Here is a 21,629-nt window from a genome sequence, read left to right on the forward strand (position 1 = left end):
CAAAATTTCTTTCATTTTCTTTTCTTTGGTGCTTTGCACCTTGAGCCTAGCCGTGACTTTAAATGCTTTGTCTCACGCTTTACTTGACACAGAAACACCACAAGCACTTGACTGGGGAACTCTCTTTTGGTTTTGATTTTTCTTTGTTACTTCCAGACAGTGGTGCTCAAAGCCTTTAGCATACTCTGTTAAAAGCACTTGATCTCGAATCTTAGTGTTCTATCTCAAGGATTACTTGACACATTTACACCACAAGCATATGACTAGGGAAACAACTCTTTGAGCTTTTAATCATGTTTGACCTCCCTAGTCATTGATGCTCAGAGCCTTGGACTGTGCTTTTATTTTTCTTTTGCTGTTTCTTTTGCTTCAAGGATTAAGCTTTCGTTTACTTTAGAGAATTCATAATAGTTCTCTAAATTCTTGTTCCTCATACATCAACATCCTTTGATTCAAATTTAAATATGCACTATTCATATCATGCATTCAGAATCACAGATAATGCCACCACAATTAAGTAAATAAGACTACTCTATAATATAAACTCAATTTCTCATGCAATATATCACTTCTCTTCTTTTTCTTTTTAGATTCAAGCTCAATGAATGGTACACAAGACATCTCTTCAATTCAAAGATAAATAACTAAAATTTCAAAATAACAGAATTAAACTAGAACCTAGGATTCAGAATTACTAAAGATCATGCAGACATTCAAGTAAAATAGCAGAGAACAGGAATATAACATAATAAGAACGGAAGGAAATATAGAATGAAAGGAACTCAACAACCTCAGTTATCCTAGTGGCCGTCTCATTCTTCAGGCTGTGCTCCTCTGTGAAGATGATTCGCCTCCCTTTGGTGCCACTAAAATAAACAGAAAAAACCACAAGTGAAGTGACAACACCAAACTTAAAAGTTTGCTTGTCCTCAAGCAAAGAAAAATTGAAAACAGAAAGGGACATAAAAAATGCACGGAGGAGTAAAACAAAAATTATTATCAAAGAAAAAAATAATATAAGAATAAGAAAAATTATTATTATTATTAGTATTTTTTAATTTAATTTTTTTCATATATATATTATTTATTTATTTTTTTTTTTGTTAAAATAAATTGAAAATGGAAATAGTAATTTAAAAAAAAGATATATATAGTGCATTGTGTGTATATATATATATGAATAGATAGGAAATGGAGGTTGATTATGGGTGGGGACTAAGGGCTGGGATTTGGGGAATAAGAAAATTGGGAAAGTGAATCAGGTGGGGGTATAGGGAAGAAATCTATAGGATATGGTCCAGGGAAGCTTTGATACGTATATTCAATAAACTAAGGTGTAAAGCTGGTGCCTAACTTGAGAAAAGTGGAGTTAGGTGTCAGCCTCTCCGTAACGCAATGCTTCTCTCGCGCTTAACTTAGATTTTTTCAAGTTAGGCGCCACCTTCTAAATTTTTTTTTGTGCCTAGTGAAGTTAGGCGCGGACTTGGCAACAAGCATTTGGGCAAAGGACGCACAACTGGCACCTAACTTTAAGAAGTGAAGTTAGGCGCCACCCCTCCAGCAACTCTCCTTTAAAATTGGTCTTCATGTGGCGCCTAACTTTAGAAGCCTTCTGAAGTTAGGCGCCACCCTGTCTGCAACAACTCCCTCCAGGGTGTCCGAAACTCTGTCTTAATGCACCTGTTTCTATTCTAACCACTTTGCATGATCAAAATACACATAAAACAAAGGAAAAACAATAGAAAATCAAACAAAACTAAATAAATAAATAGAAAACATCAAAGTAAAAAACAAACTTAAGGATACGAAAATATCGGGTTGCCTCCCGACAAGTGCTTCTTTACCGCCATTAGCTTGACGGTCAGCTCCTCTAGGGAGGAGGATCATAGGGGCTCAGCTCTTCACCCCTCACTGTAAAATTCTTTCCTGTGCTCTCATGGATCAACTCTATATGCTCAAGAGACAGGATCCTGTTTACTGTATGAGGCATGATTGGGCATGCAGTGAATACCACCTTCATTCCTGGGGAGAAGTCTTCAGTGGGAATCTTTTTGTTTCTCCATCCCCTGGGTACTTTCTTCTTTTTGAGAACCTCCTCTTTGGTGGATGAAGCATTTCCAACACCAAACCTAGGTTTGATGTTATGGGAAATTTTGTTGATTGTCACCAAAGGAGGTTTAAGTTGTAAATTCTGTTGTGCATCATCAGGAGGTTCTTAAAGGTTTGGATCAATAAGCTTAGTCTGCATGCACCTCTCTTCTTCACCTGCTAAATGTATATCTTTGAAGACATGAAAGACCAGTTGCTCATTATGCACTTTAAACACTAATTCACTTTCTTCCACATCAATCAGAGCTCTCCCATTGGCTAGGAATGGCCTTCCTAGAATTATGGAGGCATTCTCATCCTCCGCCGTGTCAAGAGTCACAAAATATGCTGGGAGGAAGAACTTACCCACTTTGACCAAGATATTCTCCACTAATCTATATGCAGGCTTTAGAGATTTGTCTATCATCTGTAATGCTATCCTTGTGGGTTGTGCTTCTTGGATTTTTAACTTCTTCATCACAGACAAGGGCATTAGATTTATGCTTGCACCCAGATCACATAGGGCTTTCTCAAAGGTGGTTCTCCCAATGGTACATGGAATTTGAAATCTCCTTGGATCTGGCATCTTTCTTGGCAAGTTATTCTGAATTATGGCATTGTATTTCTTGGTCAAGACCACTGTCTCATCTCCCTTTAAAGGCTTCTTCTTGGATAACAACTCCTTCATGAACTTGACATAAAGAGGCATTTGCTCCAAAACTTCAGCAAAAGGAATATTAATTTGTAACTTTCTGAAAACTTCAAAGAACTTTGAAAACTGCTTGTCCTTGGTCTCCTTTTGAAGTCTCTGAGGATATGGTATCTTAGACTTGTACTCAGGAGCCTTAGGTAAGGTTGGATGTATGTCAAGAGTGACTGGAAAAGGGTTGTCTGTACGCCTAGGAGGGGTGTGTACTACTGTGTCTTTAGTCTGCTTTGGAGCTTCTTTTTCAACTGGCTCCTCAGTAACCTGTGCTTCCGTACTTGCCACTTGTCTACTTATCAAGGTGATAGCCTTGCATTCCTCTCTTGGATTTGGAATTGTTTTACCAGGAAGGCTATTAGTGGTCCTCTGATCAATTTCATTAACTTTTGTGGCTAATTGACCCATTTGAATCTCCAAGTTCTTGATTGATGCTCTTGTTTCCTGTATAAAACTTGCCATTAGTGCTTCCAAATCAGTAGTCTTCTGAGACAAAGGAGTTGCTTGCTGAGATGACTGAAACTGGTGGTTATTAAAATTATTCTGTTGAAAACCGCCCTGAGAATTATTATTAAAATTCTGTGGCCTCTGAGGTTGCTCTCTCCACCCTAGATTTGGGTGATTTCTCCACCCCTGATTATAGGTCTTGGCATATAGATCATTATTGGGGTTTCTAGGAGCATTCCCCATATAGTTGACCTGTTCAGAAAAAAATTGAGCATAATCATAATTCTCACCTTACATGAAGTTACCAGTCATGTCATAAGGAGCCTCTTGAGGGGCATTCTGAGCATTAACAGCTGAAACCTACATCCCACTCAAGTGTTGAGTAAGCATATTAATCTGTTGAGACATAACCTTATTTTGAGCAAGAATAGTGTCCAATGTCTCTACTTTCAAAATGCCTTTCTTCTGAGGAGTCCCAGAATTTATAGGATTCCTGTTAGATGAGTAGAGATATTGGTTGTTAGCAACCAACTCAATAAGCTCAGTAGTCTCTTCAGGTGTCTTCTTCATGTGCAATGAACCACCTGCAGAATTATCTAAACACATTTTGGACATTTCACATAAGGCCTCATAAAAGATCTCCAGCTGAGTCCATTTAAAAAATATGTCAGGACAGCATTGCCTGGTCAGCAGCTTGTACCTCTCCCAGGCTTCATAGAGGGTCTCACCATCTCTCTATCTGAAGATCTAAACCTCCATCCTTAGCTTATTCAGCTTCTGTGGTGGGAAGAATTTAGACAAAAATCTAGTGACTACCCTATCTCAAGTGTCCAGGCTCTCCTTGGATTGAGAATTTAGCCATAACTTTGCTCTATCCCTATTAGCAAATGGAAAAGAGCATGAGTTTGTAAATCTCAATATTCACTCCATTCATTTTCACAGTATCACAAATCTGTAGAAAATTAGAAATAAATTGATTTGGATCTTTCTGCGGGAGTCTGTGATACTGACAATTTTGCTGCACAAGAGTGACTAACTGAGACTTCAGTTCAAAATTATTTGCAGCTATAGGAGGCACCACAATACTTTTCCCATAGAGATCTGGATTGGGAGCAGTGTATGAGCCAAGCACTCTTCTATTTTGGTCATTCTCATTCGGAATTGCCACATTGGCATTAACAGCATGATTATGATCCATAGTGGACTCTACAGCTTCCTTTTCAAAAGTCTCACTCAGATTTTTACTAGCCTTGTAAAGTTTAGCTTATTGCAAGCGCCGCCTTAAAGTCCTTTCAGGTTCAGGATCAAAATTTGTAAGAAGTTTTTTATCTCTATTCCTGCTCATAAACAGACAGAAAATAAGAAAAGTGGGATTCACTGCGTCAGAGTGTAGAAAATTTTCAAGGAGGTAACATGTGTAAGAAAATAAAATAAAACACTAAACAATTAACATAAGGAATTTTCAAAAATTATAAATAAATTTAAGCTAAAAATTCAAAATTTATAAAGAAAATTGAACAAGAAAATTAAAATATAATTAACTAGGTAATACCAAACTTAATTACAGAAATTAAGGAAAGATTAACAACAGTAAATTTTGAAATTTAAGGAGCAAAAATAAATAAAATTAAAACTAAAATTCCTAATCTAAGCAATCAAACAACTAATAGTTGTCAATCACAATCAATCCCCGGCAATGGCGCCAAAAACTTGGTGCGGAATTTATAACCCACAAACTAACTGGCAAGTGCACTGGGTTATACCAAGTAGTATCTCAAGTGAATGAGGGTCGATCCCACGAGGATTGATGGACTAAGCAACAATGATTGAGTGATTTGCTTAGTTATATAAATAGAAAATGGTGTTTTGAGTGTTTAATAGCATAAACAGTAAATTCAGAATATCAAAAAGCAAGCAGTAAACAGTTTGTGAAATATATGGAGAAAATAGTTAAAGTTTCAGAGATATTTATTTTCTAGATTAACTTTTCTTACAAACTATTTTAATTATGCAAGATTCAATTCATGGAAAAATATATGTGACTAAATCCTAATTCCTTAGACCTTTTTAGTCTCCTCTAACCTTCATCAACCGCCAATTCCTTGCTCACTTGATTCCAATTAGACGGTTAAGTTCAAATCTAGTTTATGTGCCACAGAAACCCTAATTACCCAAATATAAGAGGATTATATGTCATGTATCCCGTTAAGTCCAGATAATTAGTGATTTGGGAGAATTTGTTTTCAAGCTATTATTCAGGTAAAGAGCTTTTCCAAGTTTCACAAGAACTCAAATAGAATAAGGGTCATACTTCCGTTCCACCCAGATTCATAAGATAAAGAACGAAAACAATTCTTGAAATTGAAATCAATACATGAATTAAAATAAAAAAGTAATATTATTAATTCATAGAATAAACAGAGCTCCTAACCTTAACAGTGGATGTTTAGTTGCTCATGGTTCAGAGAGAAAACAAGGATTCTGAAAAACTGTAAAGTGCGAAATGAGGTAAGAGAGAAGAGAACAAGCCCGAAGGGCTGATTCTTTTCCCTTTTATATCTAATCCTAATTAATGTAAAATATATTTTCTAAAACTAAATAATATGTTTTTCTATTTGTAAATAAAATAAAAGTTTAAATCAGAATTAAATAAATCTTCGCACAGTTTCAATTGATGAATGAGGGACCACTTGATTTGTTGAACTGGCGCCTAACTTGGAGAATTCTAAGTTCGGTGCCACCCTGGCAGCATGGCCTGGACACTTGGAGTTTGTCTTGGAGCCTAACTTGGGAAAAGCCAAGTTAGGCGCCACCTATGCAGTGTGCTTTTGGCGTGTGGAGTTTGTCTTGGAGCTTAACTTGGAGAATCCCAAGTTAGGCGCCACCCTTGCCAAATTGCTGGAGAAGAAGTGTACACTATTAGAGATCGTTGGAAAGCTCTAGAAGTTAGCTTTCCAATGCCACTGAAACCACGTCAATTAGACCTCTGTAACTCGAGTTATTTTTGTTAGAGTGCAGAGAGGTCAGGGTTGACAGCATCAATCACTTTCTTCTCTTTTTCTACAGAAACTCCATCAAATCCATCCGAGTGCTACTTAAAATAAACAGAATTGCACACGACTCAAAGTAGCATCCATAGTGGTTAAAAGATATTTAAATCTTGATTAAACTCAACAATTTGAATGCAAATTCACTAGGAAAAGAAAGAAAAGATGCTCACGCATCAGCTGGCCAGCATATCGTCGACGAATTGCCAAAAATTCTTGTGGAGGCAGGTCATCACCAGGTTCGGCATACCAGAAGTCGTGATATCGGATAATAGGACGCAGTTCGCTGACAAGAAGTTTGGCGAGTTCCTTTCCGGCCTGGGGATAAAACAGAAGTTCTCATCAGTGGAGCACCTACAAACCAATGGCCAAGTTGAAGCGGCCAACAAAGTCATCCTCCAAGGCCTCAAGAAGGGACTCGACCAGAAGAAAGGGGCATGGGCAGACGAACTTGCGTCAGTCTTGTGGTCATAAGGACGATGCAACAATCCTCCACTAGGGAGACGCCTTTCCGGCTCACCTATGGAGTTGATACTGTGATCCCTGTGGAGGTTGGGGAGCTGAGCCCATGACTACTCCTCGGGGGAGCCAATGAAGCAGTAGAGAAATACCTGATCGATGAGACCAGAGAGTTGGCTCATTTGTCAGAAACAGCATTGAAACAAAGAATATCCCTAAGGTACAACTCCAAAGAACTGAGGAGGAATTTTGAGCCAGGCGACTTGGTTTTACGACGCAACAATATAGGCCCGCCGATCCTGGGAAAAGGCAAGCTAGCGGCTAATTGGAAAGGCCCGTACAGAGTAAAAGAAGTTGCTGGCAAAGGAGCTTATAGGCTGGAATGAATAGACGGGAAGGAAGGCCCCAGGACGTGGAATGCGACAAACCTGAAAAGGTTCTACCTGTAAAATCAGTACGGGGCCTGACGGCCAGACGGGTCCCGGCCCAGTAACATGCGTTTCTGTTTATTTCTTGCCTATTTGTGTGCCTGTTGATTTCTTGTTTACTTGTTCCTCTTGATTTGCATTTACTTATCTCGCTTTGCATAGGTTTCTACCATTTTAACCTTTTAATTGTATGAATTTTGATTTACTCCGTATGATTCGTGTACCAGTTGTTTTACCTATGTTTGAACAATTGATAACACCATGACATCTCTGGACTGATCACCTCGAGAGCCTACCAAACCATAACAACTACACAATGGCTATGAAAGTATACGCCACACAATTAAAACGGTCAAAGGTAGCCACTGGTCGACTTGACAGTTAATCGTTTAAAATGAAACGGTAAACGGTTTACAAAACTACCAAGATGTTCAAAACATACAAAACAAAATGCCACAACGGCCCAAAAAATTACAAATATTTCACAAGTTACACCCTCGGGAGGTCGACAATCTTGCCATCCTTGATGGTCTTGAAGGCACCAACAGCTGAGACATCAAGGTCCGAGGCTAGCAACTTCACCTGCGCATTGATCGCCTCCTCGGTAGCCCCAATGGCATTCCGAGCATGCTTCATAGTCTCCTTGTTTTTCTTCTTCAGCTCGGTGACCTCGGCCTTAGTGGCATTTGCCGATAGACGGCATCAACGAGTTTCTTGTCAAGTTCTTCTGCCCGTCCCTGTGTAGCGTTGAGCTGGCTCTCCAGAGTGAGCTCCCTCTCGATGAGACGAGCAACCGTCGCGTCGAACTCCTTCACCTTTGCCTCGAATTCGGCCAATTGAGTCTTCACCGAAGTCACTTCTGCTTTCAACTTATCTACAGATTGGAAGGCCGCTTGGAGCTTACCATCCAGGGTTCGCGCACCAGCCAAAACAGGCTCTGCGTTCCTCGCTATTGCGGCAGCCCGTAGCAGGGTACAATAAACCCACTTTGCTTGAGAAGTGAGGTCCCCACCATGAAATAATTCCTCGGTGCCAGGCAGGAGTTGCGAATCAATGAAGGTCCTGGCATTGAAGTTCCTTTCCATCACGATAAGCACCCCCTCCAGGCTCGAGGTCAATTTCCTCTTCTTAGGATTTTCAAGGATGGCGACCTCGGGACCCGCCTCTTCTTCTAGAAGCTCTGGTTGGGGGGTCGGGCCAGCACTTATGCCGGTCACCTCTACTAGAGGAGGCTGGGACTGCACCTCGGGAGTTGGGGAGTGCAGAGCATCATTGGTGCGAGTTGCGGAGCTGTTGCCGCAATTTCCAGGGAGGAAAGTTAGCATTAAATTCTCAAGTCCCACTTGCTCGGCAGCCATGGACACTGAAACAGGAGAACATGCAAGAATTCGTTAGGATTAACACTAAGCAAGCAAACAAGTCAAGTATAAGAAACACGAAAGTACAATCAACCGGCTACTTGTAACACCCTTACTTTTAACACCTCATGATCGTACTAAAAGTTCAGGTGTTACTTACCTTTAATTCTTTATTTTGATATTATATTTATTTAATATTGAGCCTTCGTAAATAGGAACCCAATTTTTAATTATGAAAGTGAAAATCCTTTACTTAAAAAAAAATCACAGTCACATATCATATTCAAGTAATAATATTTACATAAACTTATCCAAAACTTCTTAATAACCGCATTTCAAAAAACAGTGAAATAAGGAATTTCAAGACTAAGGAAAAGAAAACAAATGATACATCGATACAGGACTAACTTCAAAAATAAATTTCTAACGCTCCCAAAACCCGTTATTCGCATCCCTTAATAATTCTATTTTATATATGATAACTTGTTAACTTTTCCGTACGCATAAACCTTTAACATTAAGTTGGCCAGACTTAACATCAGAGTTATGCTACGGTAAGCTAATAGCATTAATCAATAGATAGTCATGTGCATAAAGCTCTAATTCTTGTTATCCAGACAAGACCTACTACATGACAGACACTCAGAGTATGCAATGAAGCATAGTCAGTCGTTTCCAAGGCTCTAATCAGGATGAACTGCTCTGATACCATATTGTAACGTCCCGTCCAGCAAAATACCTTGACTTAAGCAAGGTATTTTGCTGGACGGGACGTTACACTACTCACCTATGTAACTCCTACCCATTTCCCGGTCACCCATTAAGAGGTGAGGGTTGACATTGTTCTTACTAAAAATAGCCAGCAACACGTCAGCTATGTTCTTGTTTTGTTGGGTCAACCCTTTGTACGTCACCTTCGTAACGGAATTAGACCCCGTCCCGAAGCTCCAGTAGGTCAGGATATGGCGTTCCCCTTCTAAAGTTAGCCAGAAAGGGTGTTGGCCTTCCGCAGGCCGAACTTTAAAATATTTTTTCTTGAAGCCGTGAAATGAATCTTTGAACACCCCAATGATCCGCATACCTTGGGCAGCCCAGAAGGACATGTATCCTTTTTTATGCCTCCCTTCCTTTGAAGAGTTTGTCAAAAGAAAGAATCATAGAAAGACTTCCACAGAGACCGACAGCTCTAAATACTCACATACCATCTCAAAACACCGGATGGAAGCCCAGCTGTTTGGGTGCAATTGTGACGGCGCCACATCACAGCGATTCAGAAGCGCCATCACAAACAGGGAGAAGGGGAGGCGAACCCCCAAGCTGGTAAACATCGACTTGTACACCCTAGCTAGTCGGTAACCCATGGGGTGTTCAAGTTAAGGTGGCATATTCGCTCTTGGTCTCCAGGAACGAACGCGTGGTAGTGCTCCTCCTCGGGAGTCCTTCCGCAGAGCAGGTTGGAACGACAGAATTTTTGAAGCTCCTCAAGGGTCATCCTGGAGGGCTGATCCTTTACGTCTGAGGTAACCCAGGCGTAACGGTCTACACAAGGCCTCGGAAGAGGGTGTTACGCCATACCTACAGTGGGACACCACTTGAAGTCAGACCAAGAGGTCGGGAACTCGGAAGAAGAGGAAACTAGCACTTCAGCATACTAGACAAGAATCTAATGGCAATCTAATGACAAATTCAAAAACAAGCAATACACCTAAAATGGTACCCCCGCTAAGCAACTACCTAACATAAGCTATGTTGGTTCAAGCAAAAACGGACTAGAGCAAAATGAAAGTGGCATGCATTACCAAAGTAGCAATCATAGAATGAAACAGTAAGAGCAGTAAAGGAATTTGAAGTACTTACAGAAGAAATATGCAGAAAAAAGGCGATAGTCAGATAGTGAACTGTGCGCCGGAATTCTCTTGAGAGTGATCCAAAGAATGAAGTAGCAAGAAGAAGCAGATATGGGAGTGAGTGGAGAATGAAGAAAGATAGTTTTGAGAGAATGGGAATAGTAACCGTCGAAGATGAAAGCGCAAAAAGACAAGGGTATAATGGTCATCTCCCCTGCCCTTTTCAAATTAGTCATAATGGGCATTAAATTCTCCACGCGAAGAACGAGGCGATGGTTGACGTTTCCCAGAAGTAAATGAAGGGTACTCGCGCGTAGGGGACACGCCCCTGTCACGGGTGGCCGACCTATCAAGGATGACGCATAAGGGGGAGTTGAGAAAAACGCGCCAACCACGGCGCTCGCCTTCGTGACCGACGCGTTGGGAGTACTGTTCCGGCCCAACCCACTAACCTGGGACTATGGTCCGGGCGTCCACCCGACCCGGTGGGTTAACGGGAGCCAACCAAGGGGTGACCCGAGCGGCACCTCCCTCAACGTGAACCTAGACAGCTGGAGCTGGACAACTGGAGAGGAAGCTTCCAGGAAAGAGGGTCTGCCTCTGTAGGACCCACGCTGGTACAGACTATATAAGGGGAGGGTCCTATTCCTCCCCCAGGTACGTCACTCACTCTAACATAAATCCTTCATCTTGTACGGACACTGATTTGGACGTCGGAGTCCCTTTTGCAGGTGGATCCCCCCTTCTCGCACACACTGCCCGGCAGTCCGGAAGAACCACGCTTCAGGGCTTATCAACATCCATCTCCCCCACCTTCTGCACCCCCAAATCTGACCCGTTCGATAAAAGAGCAACCGAACAAATTCTATAATGGTCTAATAGATAACTTCGTGGAGGTTAAAGTTGGAAATTTATTGAAAATGCATATTATATTATTATATTTAAATTAAAAAAAAAAAGAGTAGATAGACAGTCCGCTAACCCGGCCACCAGCCCACCATTTAACGGGACAATTTATAATTGTTGGCCTGTGTTGGTTTGGCAGGATGGACCGACTTACCTTGTTTTGGAGCACACCTTAACGGGACGGATAACCCATTTTGAGATCCCTTTTAATGAAGTAGGTTAAAGGTTATATGCTCTTTCACATTAACATGTAATGATAAATACATATACACATACATATAACATATATACTATACTAATATACCCCTAAAATGAAGTAGGTTAAATGTTTTGCTCTTTCACATTGACATGTAATGATAAATCCATATATACATATCATATATACATATACATGTACTAAAACACCAAAAGAATGTGCATGCTTACATATAATGCATACATCAGCCATTCCTCTAGACCTCTGCGAAGGATATGGGTCATTCATCGTGATAGACATGCCATTAAAACAACAATAGATGACATGAATAATGGTCAAACATACAATTGACATTTGAATAACCTCAATGTTACTATCTAAAAATTTTATATTAATAGATAAAAATAGTACTAATATAAAAATAATTATAATTGTACCTTTCAAAAATAAATATGATTAATAAAATTTTTTAAAATGAATTCAAAAAAAAATTATCTTTTAACACGAATTTAAATATTAATCTATTTTTTTTTAATTTTATTTGAGAGAAGTTTCCTTCTTTAGGTCAGCAACTTTTGCATGACATATTAATACAGCATGCCCACACGTCACTCACCAAACCAAGCTTTTATTCTCCGTCTCATCTGCCTTTTCCCTTTTCTCCCTTAAACAATCACCTACCAAAATGCATCAGTCACGTGGTCAACGCGTGCGCAATAAAAAATTGCCAAAATTTCCCAACTAATAAGCCAAGTAATATTCCGAAACAGAGAGGGAGAATAAACCATTTCATTTTCATAGATCCCAAAATTAATTAAACCAAACAAAAAATACACAAATTATCCCACCAGGGACACTTTCGTAATTTCAGCGGAAACTTCATTGTTTTCCCCGAATTTTAATTACACTTCGACAAGAGCCAGACGAGGTGGTCGGTGTTCCCATTTATTCCGAGTTTCAAAATTTCAGGACCAAGAAAACAAAGGATATTACGAAAAAGCCCCCGTATACGGTTCGTATTTTTTTAAATTTGTATTCGTATTTTTATACTGTTATCTGCACAGGTATTTTTTCTTGTAACATGGTTGGAAAAATATGGATTAGTTAGGAGGAGACTTTGAGTGTGGGAATAACTATTTAATTGCGTTTGGAGAGTGAGGTGTTGGTCTCTTAAACCTTGTTTTTCTTTTCTCATTTTTTTCCCCTTCATTTTCTTTTTCTTTTTTTCTTTTTTTAATTCCAGTCTCCAAATCCTCCAGAACTTGGTACTTTGAAGTGTGAAGTCTCCACAAGAAAAATTGAAAACCACCAAGGAGTAAGAGGAGGAGGAGAATTAGCATCATCAAGAACGGTAGTAGAAGAATTCGAGAACACCATTCCGAAATTTTGAAATTCGCCATCGATTTTCTGTGGCTCCGAGATTGGTTTTCTTCATTTTTTATTAGTCGGAATTTGTAAGTTTTTTTTTCATAATTTTTATTTATTTTTTGTCCGAGTTGATTTTTGTTTTCAGCTTTGATTTTCGATATTTGTTATCATGTTAAGGAAAAAGAGTTGCGTGGTTTAAGATTTTTAAGTGTTAAACCCACGATATCTGTTTGTTAAATCTGTTTTTAGTTGTTAATTTTAAAATTTATTTATGATGGTTTTGTTCATTTATGCCATGCAGCGAATGATATTGTTGATCAAAGAACTATAGTAACTTTAAAAGTAACAAAGGTTGAAGGAATGATTTGCTGATATGGTTTGAGTTTAGTTTTAGATTGAAAGTGAGGCTTGAACTTTGGGTTGTGTTTTTTGAGCTTCTTTCACAAGAAAATGAATGTGGTAGGCAAAGTTGGAAGCTTGATAACACAAGGTGTGTACTCAGTTGCTACCCCTTTTCACCCTTTTGGTGGTGCTGTTGATGTGATTGTTGTTCAGCAGCAAGATGGGACCTTCCGGAGCACACCTTGGTATGTTCGGTTTGGTAAGTTTCAGGGTGTTCTCAAAGGCGCCGAAAAGATTGTTCGGATAAATGTTAATGGTGATGAAGCCAGCTTTCATATGTATCTTGATAATTCTGGGGAGGCTTATTTTGTGAAGGAGGTGGATGATGACAAAGGAATCGACTCAAATGCGGATGCTGTAGGTTCTAATAATAATAGTAACGGTTTTTTGCCTAATGGCCATAGACTTGATCATAGCATCTCGGATTCTGGGGTGCTTAAGTTGAAAAGAGAAAATGGTGTCTCCGGAGCAATTCAAAGGGCCGAATCTGAAGGTGATCGGAGATTTTATGAATACCAAGAAGATCAATCATCTCTCGCTGATTCAGTTGACTTCTCAGAATATTCCAATGCGTATGATAGTCTAGAGGGAGAGAATTTTGTTGATTCACAGGGTTCCCATCCAGAGATGGTCTTGGTTGTTGATGGCCATGTATTGACGGCCCCTATCTCAGAGTCGGAGCAGAATGAGGAGAATCTGCAGTTAAAAACCCCTCAATTTCATCTTGGCCCGGGTGAAGAGGCTGACATATGTGAAGGCAATGAAGAGCTTATTTCTGGTGAAAATTCTTGGGCTGCTAATTATATTGGTCAGCTGGATGCTACAAAAGCTGATGGCACGCCAAGATGCGACACTAATGGTGATGATTCAAGATGCGACACTAATGGTGATGATATTACTTCTCAACTCCAGCCAGAAGTTTGTCAACATGATGAACAACATATTTCTCATGCCCAGGAGCCCTCGGGTTTAAAAGAAGATGATCTTAAAATGCAAGCTGATTCAGAAATGGTTGGATCTGCTATTGTGACACAGAAGGTTTCCAAAAGCTGTTTGGGGCCACTAAATTTATCTCAGCAAGGTGGAAATGTCACTTTTCAAATTTCACCAGAGGGATCTAATGCATGTTTTCCAGCTGATGATCGAATTAAACAAGAGAGATTTATACAACATCAAGAAGAGTTATCTACTGGTTCTACTTCATCGAATGGCCATGGATCACCAAATTCAGTATTGCAGCTTCCAGAGGCTGACAATAATGCATCTGGAGAAGTTGAGATTAGTTCTGGCCCTTGTTCTGTTGCTATTGGTACTGAACAGAACAATGGACACGATTTCATGTTGAGCTCTAATGGTGGTGTAGATGAGAGTCAACAAGCCCCTGCACTTGAAGATATTAGTGATAAAAGTGAGGTAGTGGAACCCGAAAGAGACACTTCAGATAAAGGGGACCAAAGTCATTCGGGTTTGGGTATGTCATATGCTGCAAAACAGTTCCACTTGAATAGGAAATTCTTGATTTAGCATTAATGGTTTATTAATTTAATTTCATTAATCTCATAATTCGCAGGATTTGAGATCTCACTTTGTGGTCATGAACTTAAGGTGGGTATGGGTTTGGAAGCTGCTGCGGAAGTGTTTGAAGCACATCGTGTTTCTGCAGAGGACTTTACATGCTCTGCGCCATCGATAATTAAGAATCAAAATCTTATTATCAAGTTTAAAGAGAGGTACTTGACGTGGGAAAAGGCTGCTCCTATTGTTCTTGGAATTGCTGCCTATGGTTTAGATTTACCTGTTGAGCCAAAAGATACAATTAATGTGGAACAAGATTACTCGCTGAAGTCTAAAGATGATGAGCCTGGGTCATCGTCATCTGGACGAAGATGGAGACTGTGGCCAATACCTTTTAGAAAGGTCAAGACTCTTGAGCACTCTACTAGCAATGACTCAAATGAAGACGTGTTTTTGGATTCCGAGTCCACACTTGTAGAGCCTTCTGGTACCCAGGGAATTTCTCGTAAGCAATTTGTAAGGACAAATGTTCCGACTAATGAGCAGATAGCATCCTTGGACCTTAAAGATGGTCAAAATTTGGTAACCTTCAGTTTCTCTACAAGGGTTCTCGGAACACAACAGGTTTCACTATTCATAGACTTTCAAATTTGTCATATAAAGCCCTGTTCAGTGGTTCGTTTTTGTTTATTTGAGAGAAATTTAATTACATAACAGGTTGATGCTCACATATATTTGTGGAAGTGGAACACAAGAATTGTGATTTCAGATGTTGATGGAACTATTACCAAGTATGGACTAATATTTCTGCTTAGGCTACTAAATATTCTTTTAATCTTGAGATGGGATTACCTGACTATTTCTACTGTTCCACATTTGAATTGAAATTTATTCTAAATGAAATCCCTTTATCCATGTATTATTCAATTTTTTGTAATCCTTGATGCTTTCAAGACTTTTTTTACATGAGAAAAAATAAGAGGGGTGTAGGATCTCAATGTTGAATATGTTGTTTCAAATTTGTAGTTATTTGTCTTCTTCAAGTCAAATTTGGAGTAAGCTTATTGTGTGTTAAGTATACTTATAAATGAAACAAAGCTTCTAATCTATGTGAATTCTATGTAAAATTCTCCTACTCCTTTGATTTATTAGTGATGTTTGTTTTAACTTTTTGGTTATCTTTTCTAGAACCATTCGCCTATGCCAAATTTTTCCCTTTGCTATATGTTGATGAAAAAGAAAAGAATGCTGAATATGACTGCATATGCTGTTATGCCTAGATAGACATATCTTATTGAATGTTGATTTAAAGAAGAAATATAGAGGGAATAGAACAAAGAGTGATATTATATCTTGAGAATCACTATCAGCATCTTAGTTTTTTCTTTTATTTAATTTTCTTTTTAGGTCTGATGTTTTGGGGCAATTCATGCCCTTAGTTGGCAGAGATTGGACACAATCTGGAGTAGCAAGGCTTTTCTCTGCCATTAAGGTAAGCACATGTTTCTGCTTACATACATATTCGGTTTTGACATTGGTATTTTAACATGGTTAATAATAGCAACAGATCTTCCAAGGATGTCTCTTTACAAAGCAATTTCTATGGTTGTTTCATTGCTGCTTAGTTATGTTTCTGTTACAATTTCCTTCTCAACTCATTATACATGATTCACAAATTAAGGGTTTGAATTTGTGATAACTGACAAGGGACCTTTGTTAGGGACAAAGATCAGAAAATTTGTCTACCAAGTAACTTAAATTTACTTCTTGGATATTTTATAGTAAGGATTAGGTAAGCTGTATGTTGTAAGTGCTTGTTGCATGATATAAAACACACTTCTTTAAAAAATAAAAAATTCCCCCAAAGTTATATCCCTTGGATAATACAGAAGGGGTTGGAAAGCAACCTTCTCTGAGCTCAGAATTGATATTGATCAGACAAGGCTGAAGTCTGTTCAGGTGTGATTTGCTCAGTTCAGCAAGCACATTTGATCAGAAGGATAGTGTGGCGACGGCTGTTATATAGCCATCTAACTGAAATGGTTCAAATAGGATATGGTCAGCTTTTGTGACTATATGCCATTTACAGATTTCTTTCTACTTTACTAAATTGTAAAAATATGGTTATTTAATACTTGTTTAAGAAAATTAAAATGTAAATCAAACATTAAGTTCAATGACTTTCAACTAATTTTAGAACAACTTTCTTGAACTATATCGGCTGGCAGCATTGTTAAAGGTGATGTATATGAAAGCAAGGCTTGTTGCTTTTTTAGAAATTCGGCCAACATGGGTGTATATGATAAACAGTTTATATATTAAGAGACATAAAAAAGGAGTTACTGAACCCTAGTCCCCTTTATATTATTCATATGTATACTAACTACTACTACTAATTAGGATAAAAGTATATATATTTTTATTGTCATTATTTGAAATCTTCTATGCTACCCTACTTCCTGTAAATATTTCACTAGTTTGATGTTCACTTGTCACTAAAAATCCAAAATTAATAGTTATTACTAATATTATTGTTATTTGATTTGTGATTAGGATTTTGCTTATATGTCATTTCATTAGAAGGTAAATGCTAACGTAACACCATGATTATTTTCAATGTATTTAATTTGTTTAATGTAAAATGCATCCTAGTATGCATGATGTTATAAACTTATAATCATAACTAGTATGCATTGATCTGTATATTTTAGCTTAATGTTTAATTATAGCTCACCGGATTCTGTGGCAGGAAAATGGATACCAGCTACTATTTCTGAGTGCCCGTGCGATTGTACAAGCATATCTAACCCGGAACTTCTTGCTTAACATAAAGCAGGTATTTAAACAACCTGATTTTTTGCGAACAGAAGAAACTTATTTTCAATAAAGGAATTAATCTTCGTTTCTACAATAACTGTATTCCGAAATCAATCTATAATACAATATGAGTTGGTTAAGACATTTCAACATCAACTTTCATTCACCTTTCAGTCTTGTAAAGGAATGTTGATCTCGTTTTGATACCCTTTTGAGAATTGAGGCTCAATATTAACATCCTTGTCTATTTTCAAATTCAGCCCTATGCTTTAAGTCTAATGAACTCCCTTCCCAGTTTTCATGTACTTGTTAATGCCTAGTAAAGGGGGCTATGCAAAATGGCTAGATTACACATATGTAATATAGCTAAGTAAAGATAGTTCTTTTTTTTATTGGTATATTTGTTTTTCTGGGGTTCAGCCTCTTAGCAATCCAGTGATCAATGTAAATAATACTTCTGTAGCTTAATTTAGGAGTTTTGTGTATTCGCAGGATGGAAAAACCCTACCAAATGGACCTGTTGTTATTTCACCAGATGGTTTATTTCCATCACTTTTCCGAGAAGGTGAGGCTTATCTATAACGAGATTTGTTAAGGTTGCAATGTGCATGAGATACTAGAATATTATTATGTTCTCATTTGTTGGTTGTGTGACGTTAATGACTTTGCTGTCTGCCAATGCACTGTTGTGCTTTATTTGATCGCTCCTATTTGAAGACTTGCATATTGGTGTCAACATCATCAAACTGAAACAAACATAAAATTACATTTCCCGGTTTTTTTTACCTTTTTTTTGCTTGGGGGAATCATATTTCATAAGAATGTTATAGATAGATGCAATATAACTTGTAAACCCTCAAAGTGGTCTGCATTTATTTTCATATTCATATAAATTAGTCCCTGTTGAAAGACAATTAATCCATGAACTTTGAAAAAGCCAAAGACAATTTAGTCTCTCTGTCAGATCTCTAACCCCATGATGTGGCCTGTTACATTGCATCATTATTTCCGTTCCTGATATGTTACTCCTTATCATTATAATGGTATAATTTTGGCACAATTTAAGACAATTTCCAAAAGATGGCAGTGTAATGTCTTTTTCATTAATCAATAAATTTCACTGTAATGTTTTGGAAAAGCATTAATCAAATGATGCCATATTTATGAATGAAAACTACTAAACTGGTCATACCGTAGTGTATAATGGAGCAACTTGACAAGAGGGACTATCTCTTACTTTTTAGGATTATTTTGGGGGTAGTCAATTGATTAAAAGTAGTTCGATAAACTGAGTGACTACATATATCTTTGTGAGCTCAATTGTGAAAATAATTGACAGCCTGCTATTTATTTTTATTAATGTGGAAAGATTTGGACTTAATTATTCTATTGGTCCATATAGTTTTTGCAAATTTTCAAGTAGTTCTTTACATTTTACAATTTGAAAGTTTGTAATAGCTAACTGTTTGTAATAGTTCTTTACAATTAATCTATTGAGTATCTATATTAGATAAAAATTTTCAATTAGGTCCTTGCTAACTGTTTTTATTTTTGTTAAAAAAATACAGAATATTCTTGTAGGATTATTGAGTATTTTTTCCCCTTGAAAGATAACAATTATTAAGGACCTTATTAAAAACTTTTATCCAGTATAAGAACTCAATTACAAACTTCCAAACTGAAAGGTTCTAACAAAAAAATTGGTGAAACATGGGGCCAGCAACAAATTAAACCAAAGATTTATGTATGCTTTCATTCATCACCCGTCGAAATCTATTATCTTTTATAATTTGTTGTTTATCATAGCCTGTTTTTTCTTCCTGGAAATTGATTCTAGATTTGACTGACTTGTTCTATTGTATTTTACCCTTCGCCGATGGAAGTGATAAGAAGAGCACCACATGAATTCAAGATAGCTTGTTTGGAGGTAACTGTCAGAACATGAAAACTTGGTCAAAACACTATTAGAAGGCATCTTCTAAAATCTTGTCTTTGCAGGACATCAGAAGACTTTTCCCTCCGGACTATAATCCATTCTATGCCGGGTTTGGTAATCGAGACACTGATGAACTTAGTTACCTAAAGATTGGAATTCCCAAAGGCAAGATATTCATTATTAACCCCAAGGTATTCATCCCTGGTTAATATTAATGACAACTAGTACTTGTTTTGTTTTTCCCTTGGCACCAACAAAATGCGAATGAAAAATTTTACAGGGTGAGGTGGCGATTAGTCGTATCAGTACAAAATCGTATACATCGTTACACACACTTGTGAATGACATGTTTCCCCCTACTTCGCTTGTTGAACAGGTTAGACATATCAATCATCTCCAATTCCCAATTGATGGAAATTTTGAACTTTTACTGTCAAAAATTTTGAATTTCTAACTTTTATAAGCTGAAGAATCATGAATCTATGGTTTTTTTTTTTTGTTTTTTTTTTTCTTTTAAAAGAAAAAAATTCAAAGGTAGTGAATTTTCATTGCTGAGAATCTATGATTAAAGATAATAGAAAGAAAATACACATATAACACTGAATATATCATTCCTAGAATGCTTGATTTCAAGCCACTAGCCTAATACTTATGTTTATACAAATGATTAGGTCAAATATGAGTATGGATCTGATTTTTATGGACTGTTATTGTCAATCAATTTACATAGACATCGATAATGTAATGTCACATTAGCAAAATTTTCTTACTCGACCAATTATCTTAAAAAGTAATACAAACACAATTATCTAATTGGATGGTATTGTAATTAGTGCATCAAAATTAAACTCTCAGGATTATTAGTACAAGTGCAAGTTCACTAACAAGAAGATTAATAACTTAAACACTATGGAATATGCTAGAAATTTGGAATTCTAGGATTTATTTCCTCAATTAGATGACTAATGAGTTCACAACAGATTCTAGATACAATTTAAGGGGACTAATATGGTACCCATAAAATTATAGCGTATCAGTATCTTTATTGTATGTGGTTAAGAAATTGTTACATGTCTCATTAATTCTTTTTAAATTAATTTTTAAAATTTAAAAAAACTTGAAAATGAATCTTAAACCATTGATTAAATAAAGGTATCCATACCAAAGGATACCATAGCAAATCCCTTTAATTAATTTAAATATATCCTCAATAGTATCTAACGATACACATTGCAGGAGGACTACAACTCATGGAACTATTGGAGAATGCCGTTACCAGATATTGATTAGTTCACTTGGATAAGGAACCTTTGCTATGGAGCCACCCAAAAGATGTTAACAAAAAAACCCAGCATTCATCCAATGTGACCCATTTCATGTGCCATAATTGATTGGAAAGTAATATCAATCTCATAATGCAAAATATTGATGGGCATGTAAGTTTCTGCAGAACACTAAATTGTGATGATCATGCAAGAGCTTTCCTCCATTTCTTTTCTTTAAATTGATCATGCAAGATCTTTCCTCCATTTCTTTTCTTTAAATTTGATTCCACATTAAATATTGATCTGGATTCATTACAATCCAGCCATCAACAGAATTGTAGAACAGTTTGGCTCACATGTTGTATTGTACTAAACCTTGTATAATTTTGTCATTCCGGATGATCATTGAATAATGATGGCATGAGTGCTTGCTAAATCAGATATATTTATGTCTACTAGTTTTTACTTCTATTTCTTTCTTTCTTTCTTTTTTTCCTCTTTTTTTATTGACCATATCTGTATTTCATGCTTTTAAATGCAACTTTATTATTTTAACATGTTAACATTATATTGGTTAGCTAAAGGATATATAAATAGTCTCATGGTAGATATGATACATGATAGGGCTCAACGAACTTGTTTGATTTATAGTGGGCATCTAGTGGGATAATGCTTTGCTGATATTGCTGCTGCTGTTTTATTATTATTATTATTCTTTTGGTCAGAGCTGCTGTTGTTTGTTGTTTTTAACATTGTATTGGTTATCTTTGCTCACAAGTGATGGGGAAGAAAAAGAAAGAAAGGAAAAGAAAAGGAAAAAGTGGTGGGGTGGTGAATGCAGGTGTGG

At 37.4% G+C, this 21,629-nt stretch overlaps 1 protein-coding gene across 3 annotated transcripts; it reads left to right on the top strand.

Annotated features, from left to right (window-relative positions):
• The first annotated feature begins 12,250 nt into the window (after positions 1-12,250).
• Positions 12,251-21,253, top strand: LOC112727296 (phosphatidate phosphatase PAH1). Of its 3 annotated transcripts, XM_025776982.3 has the most exons (12): positions 12,251-12,491; positions 12,723-12,933; positions 13,149-14,720; positions 14,820-15,388; positions 15,482-15,555; positions 16,172-16,256; positions 17,514-17,600; positions 18,074-18,146; positions 19,465-19,508; positions 19,580-19,708; positions 19,798-19,893; positions 20,754-21,253. In XM_025776982.3, the coding sequence occupies exons 3-12, from the start codon at positions 13,298-13,300 to the stop codon at positions 20,805-20,807; spliced, it is 2,634 nt and encodes an 877-aa protein (XP_025632767.1). In that variant the 5' UTR covers positions 12,251-12,491; positions 12,723-12,933; positions 13,149-13,297; the 3' UTR covers positions 20,808-21,253. The 3 variants fall into 3 exon arrangements, with proteins under 3 accessions (XP_025632767.1, XP_072065263.1, XP_025632768.1); XM_072209162.1 differs by lacking the exon at positions 12,251-12,491 and having other exon boundaries at positions 12,528-12,933; XM_025776983.3 differs by lacking the exons at positions 12,251-12,491; positions 17,514-17,600; positions 18,074-18,146; ... (2 more) ...; positions 19,798-19,893; positions 20,754-21,253 and adding an exon at positions 17,318-17,359 and having other exon boundaries at positions 12,553-12,933.
• Positions 21,254-21,629: the final 376 nt, after the last annotated feature.

This window comes from Arachis hypogaea, chromosome 12 (assembly GCF_003086295.3).
Source record: "Arachis hypogaea cultivar Tifrunner chromosome 12, arahy.Tifrunner.gnm2.J5K5, whole genome shotgun sequence".
In the NCBI taxonomy this organism is placed as follows: domain Eukaryota; kingdom Viridiplantae; phylum Streptophyta; class Magnoliopsida; order Fabales; family Fabaceae; genus Arachis; species Arachis hypogaea.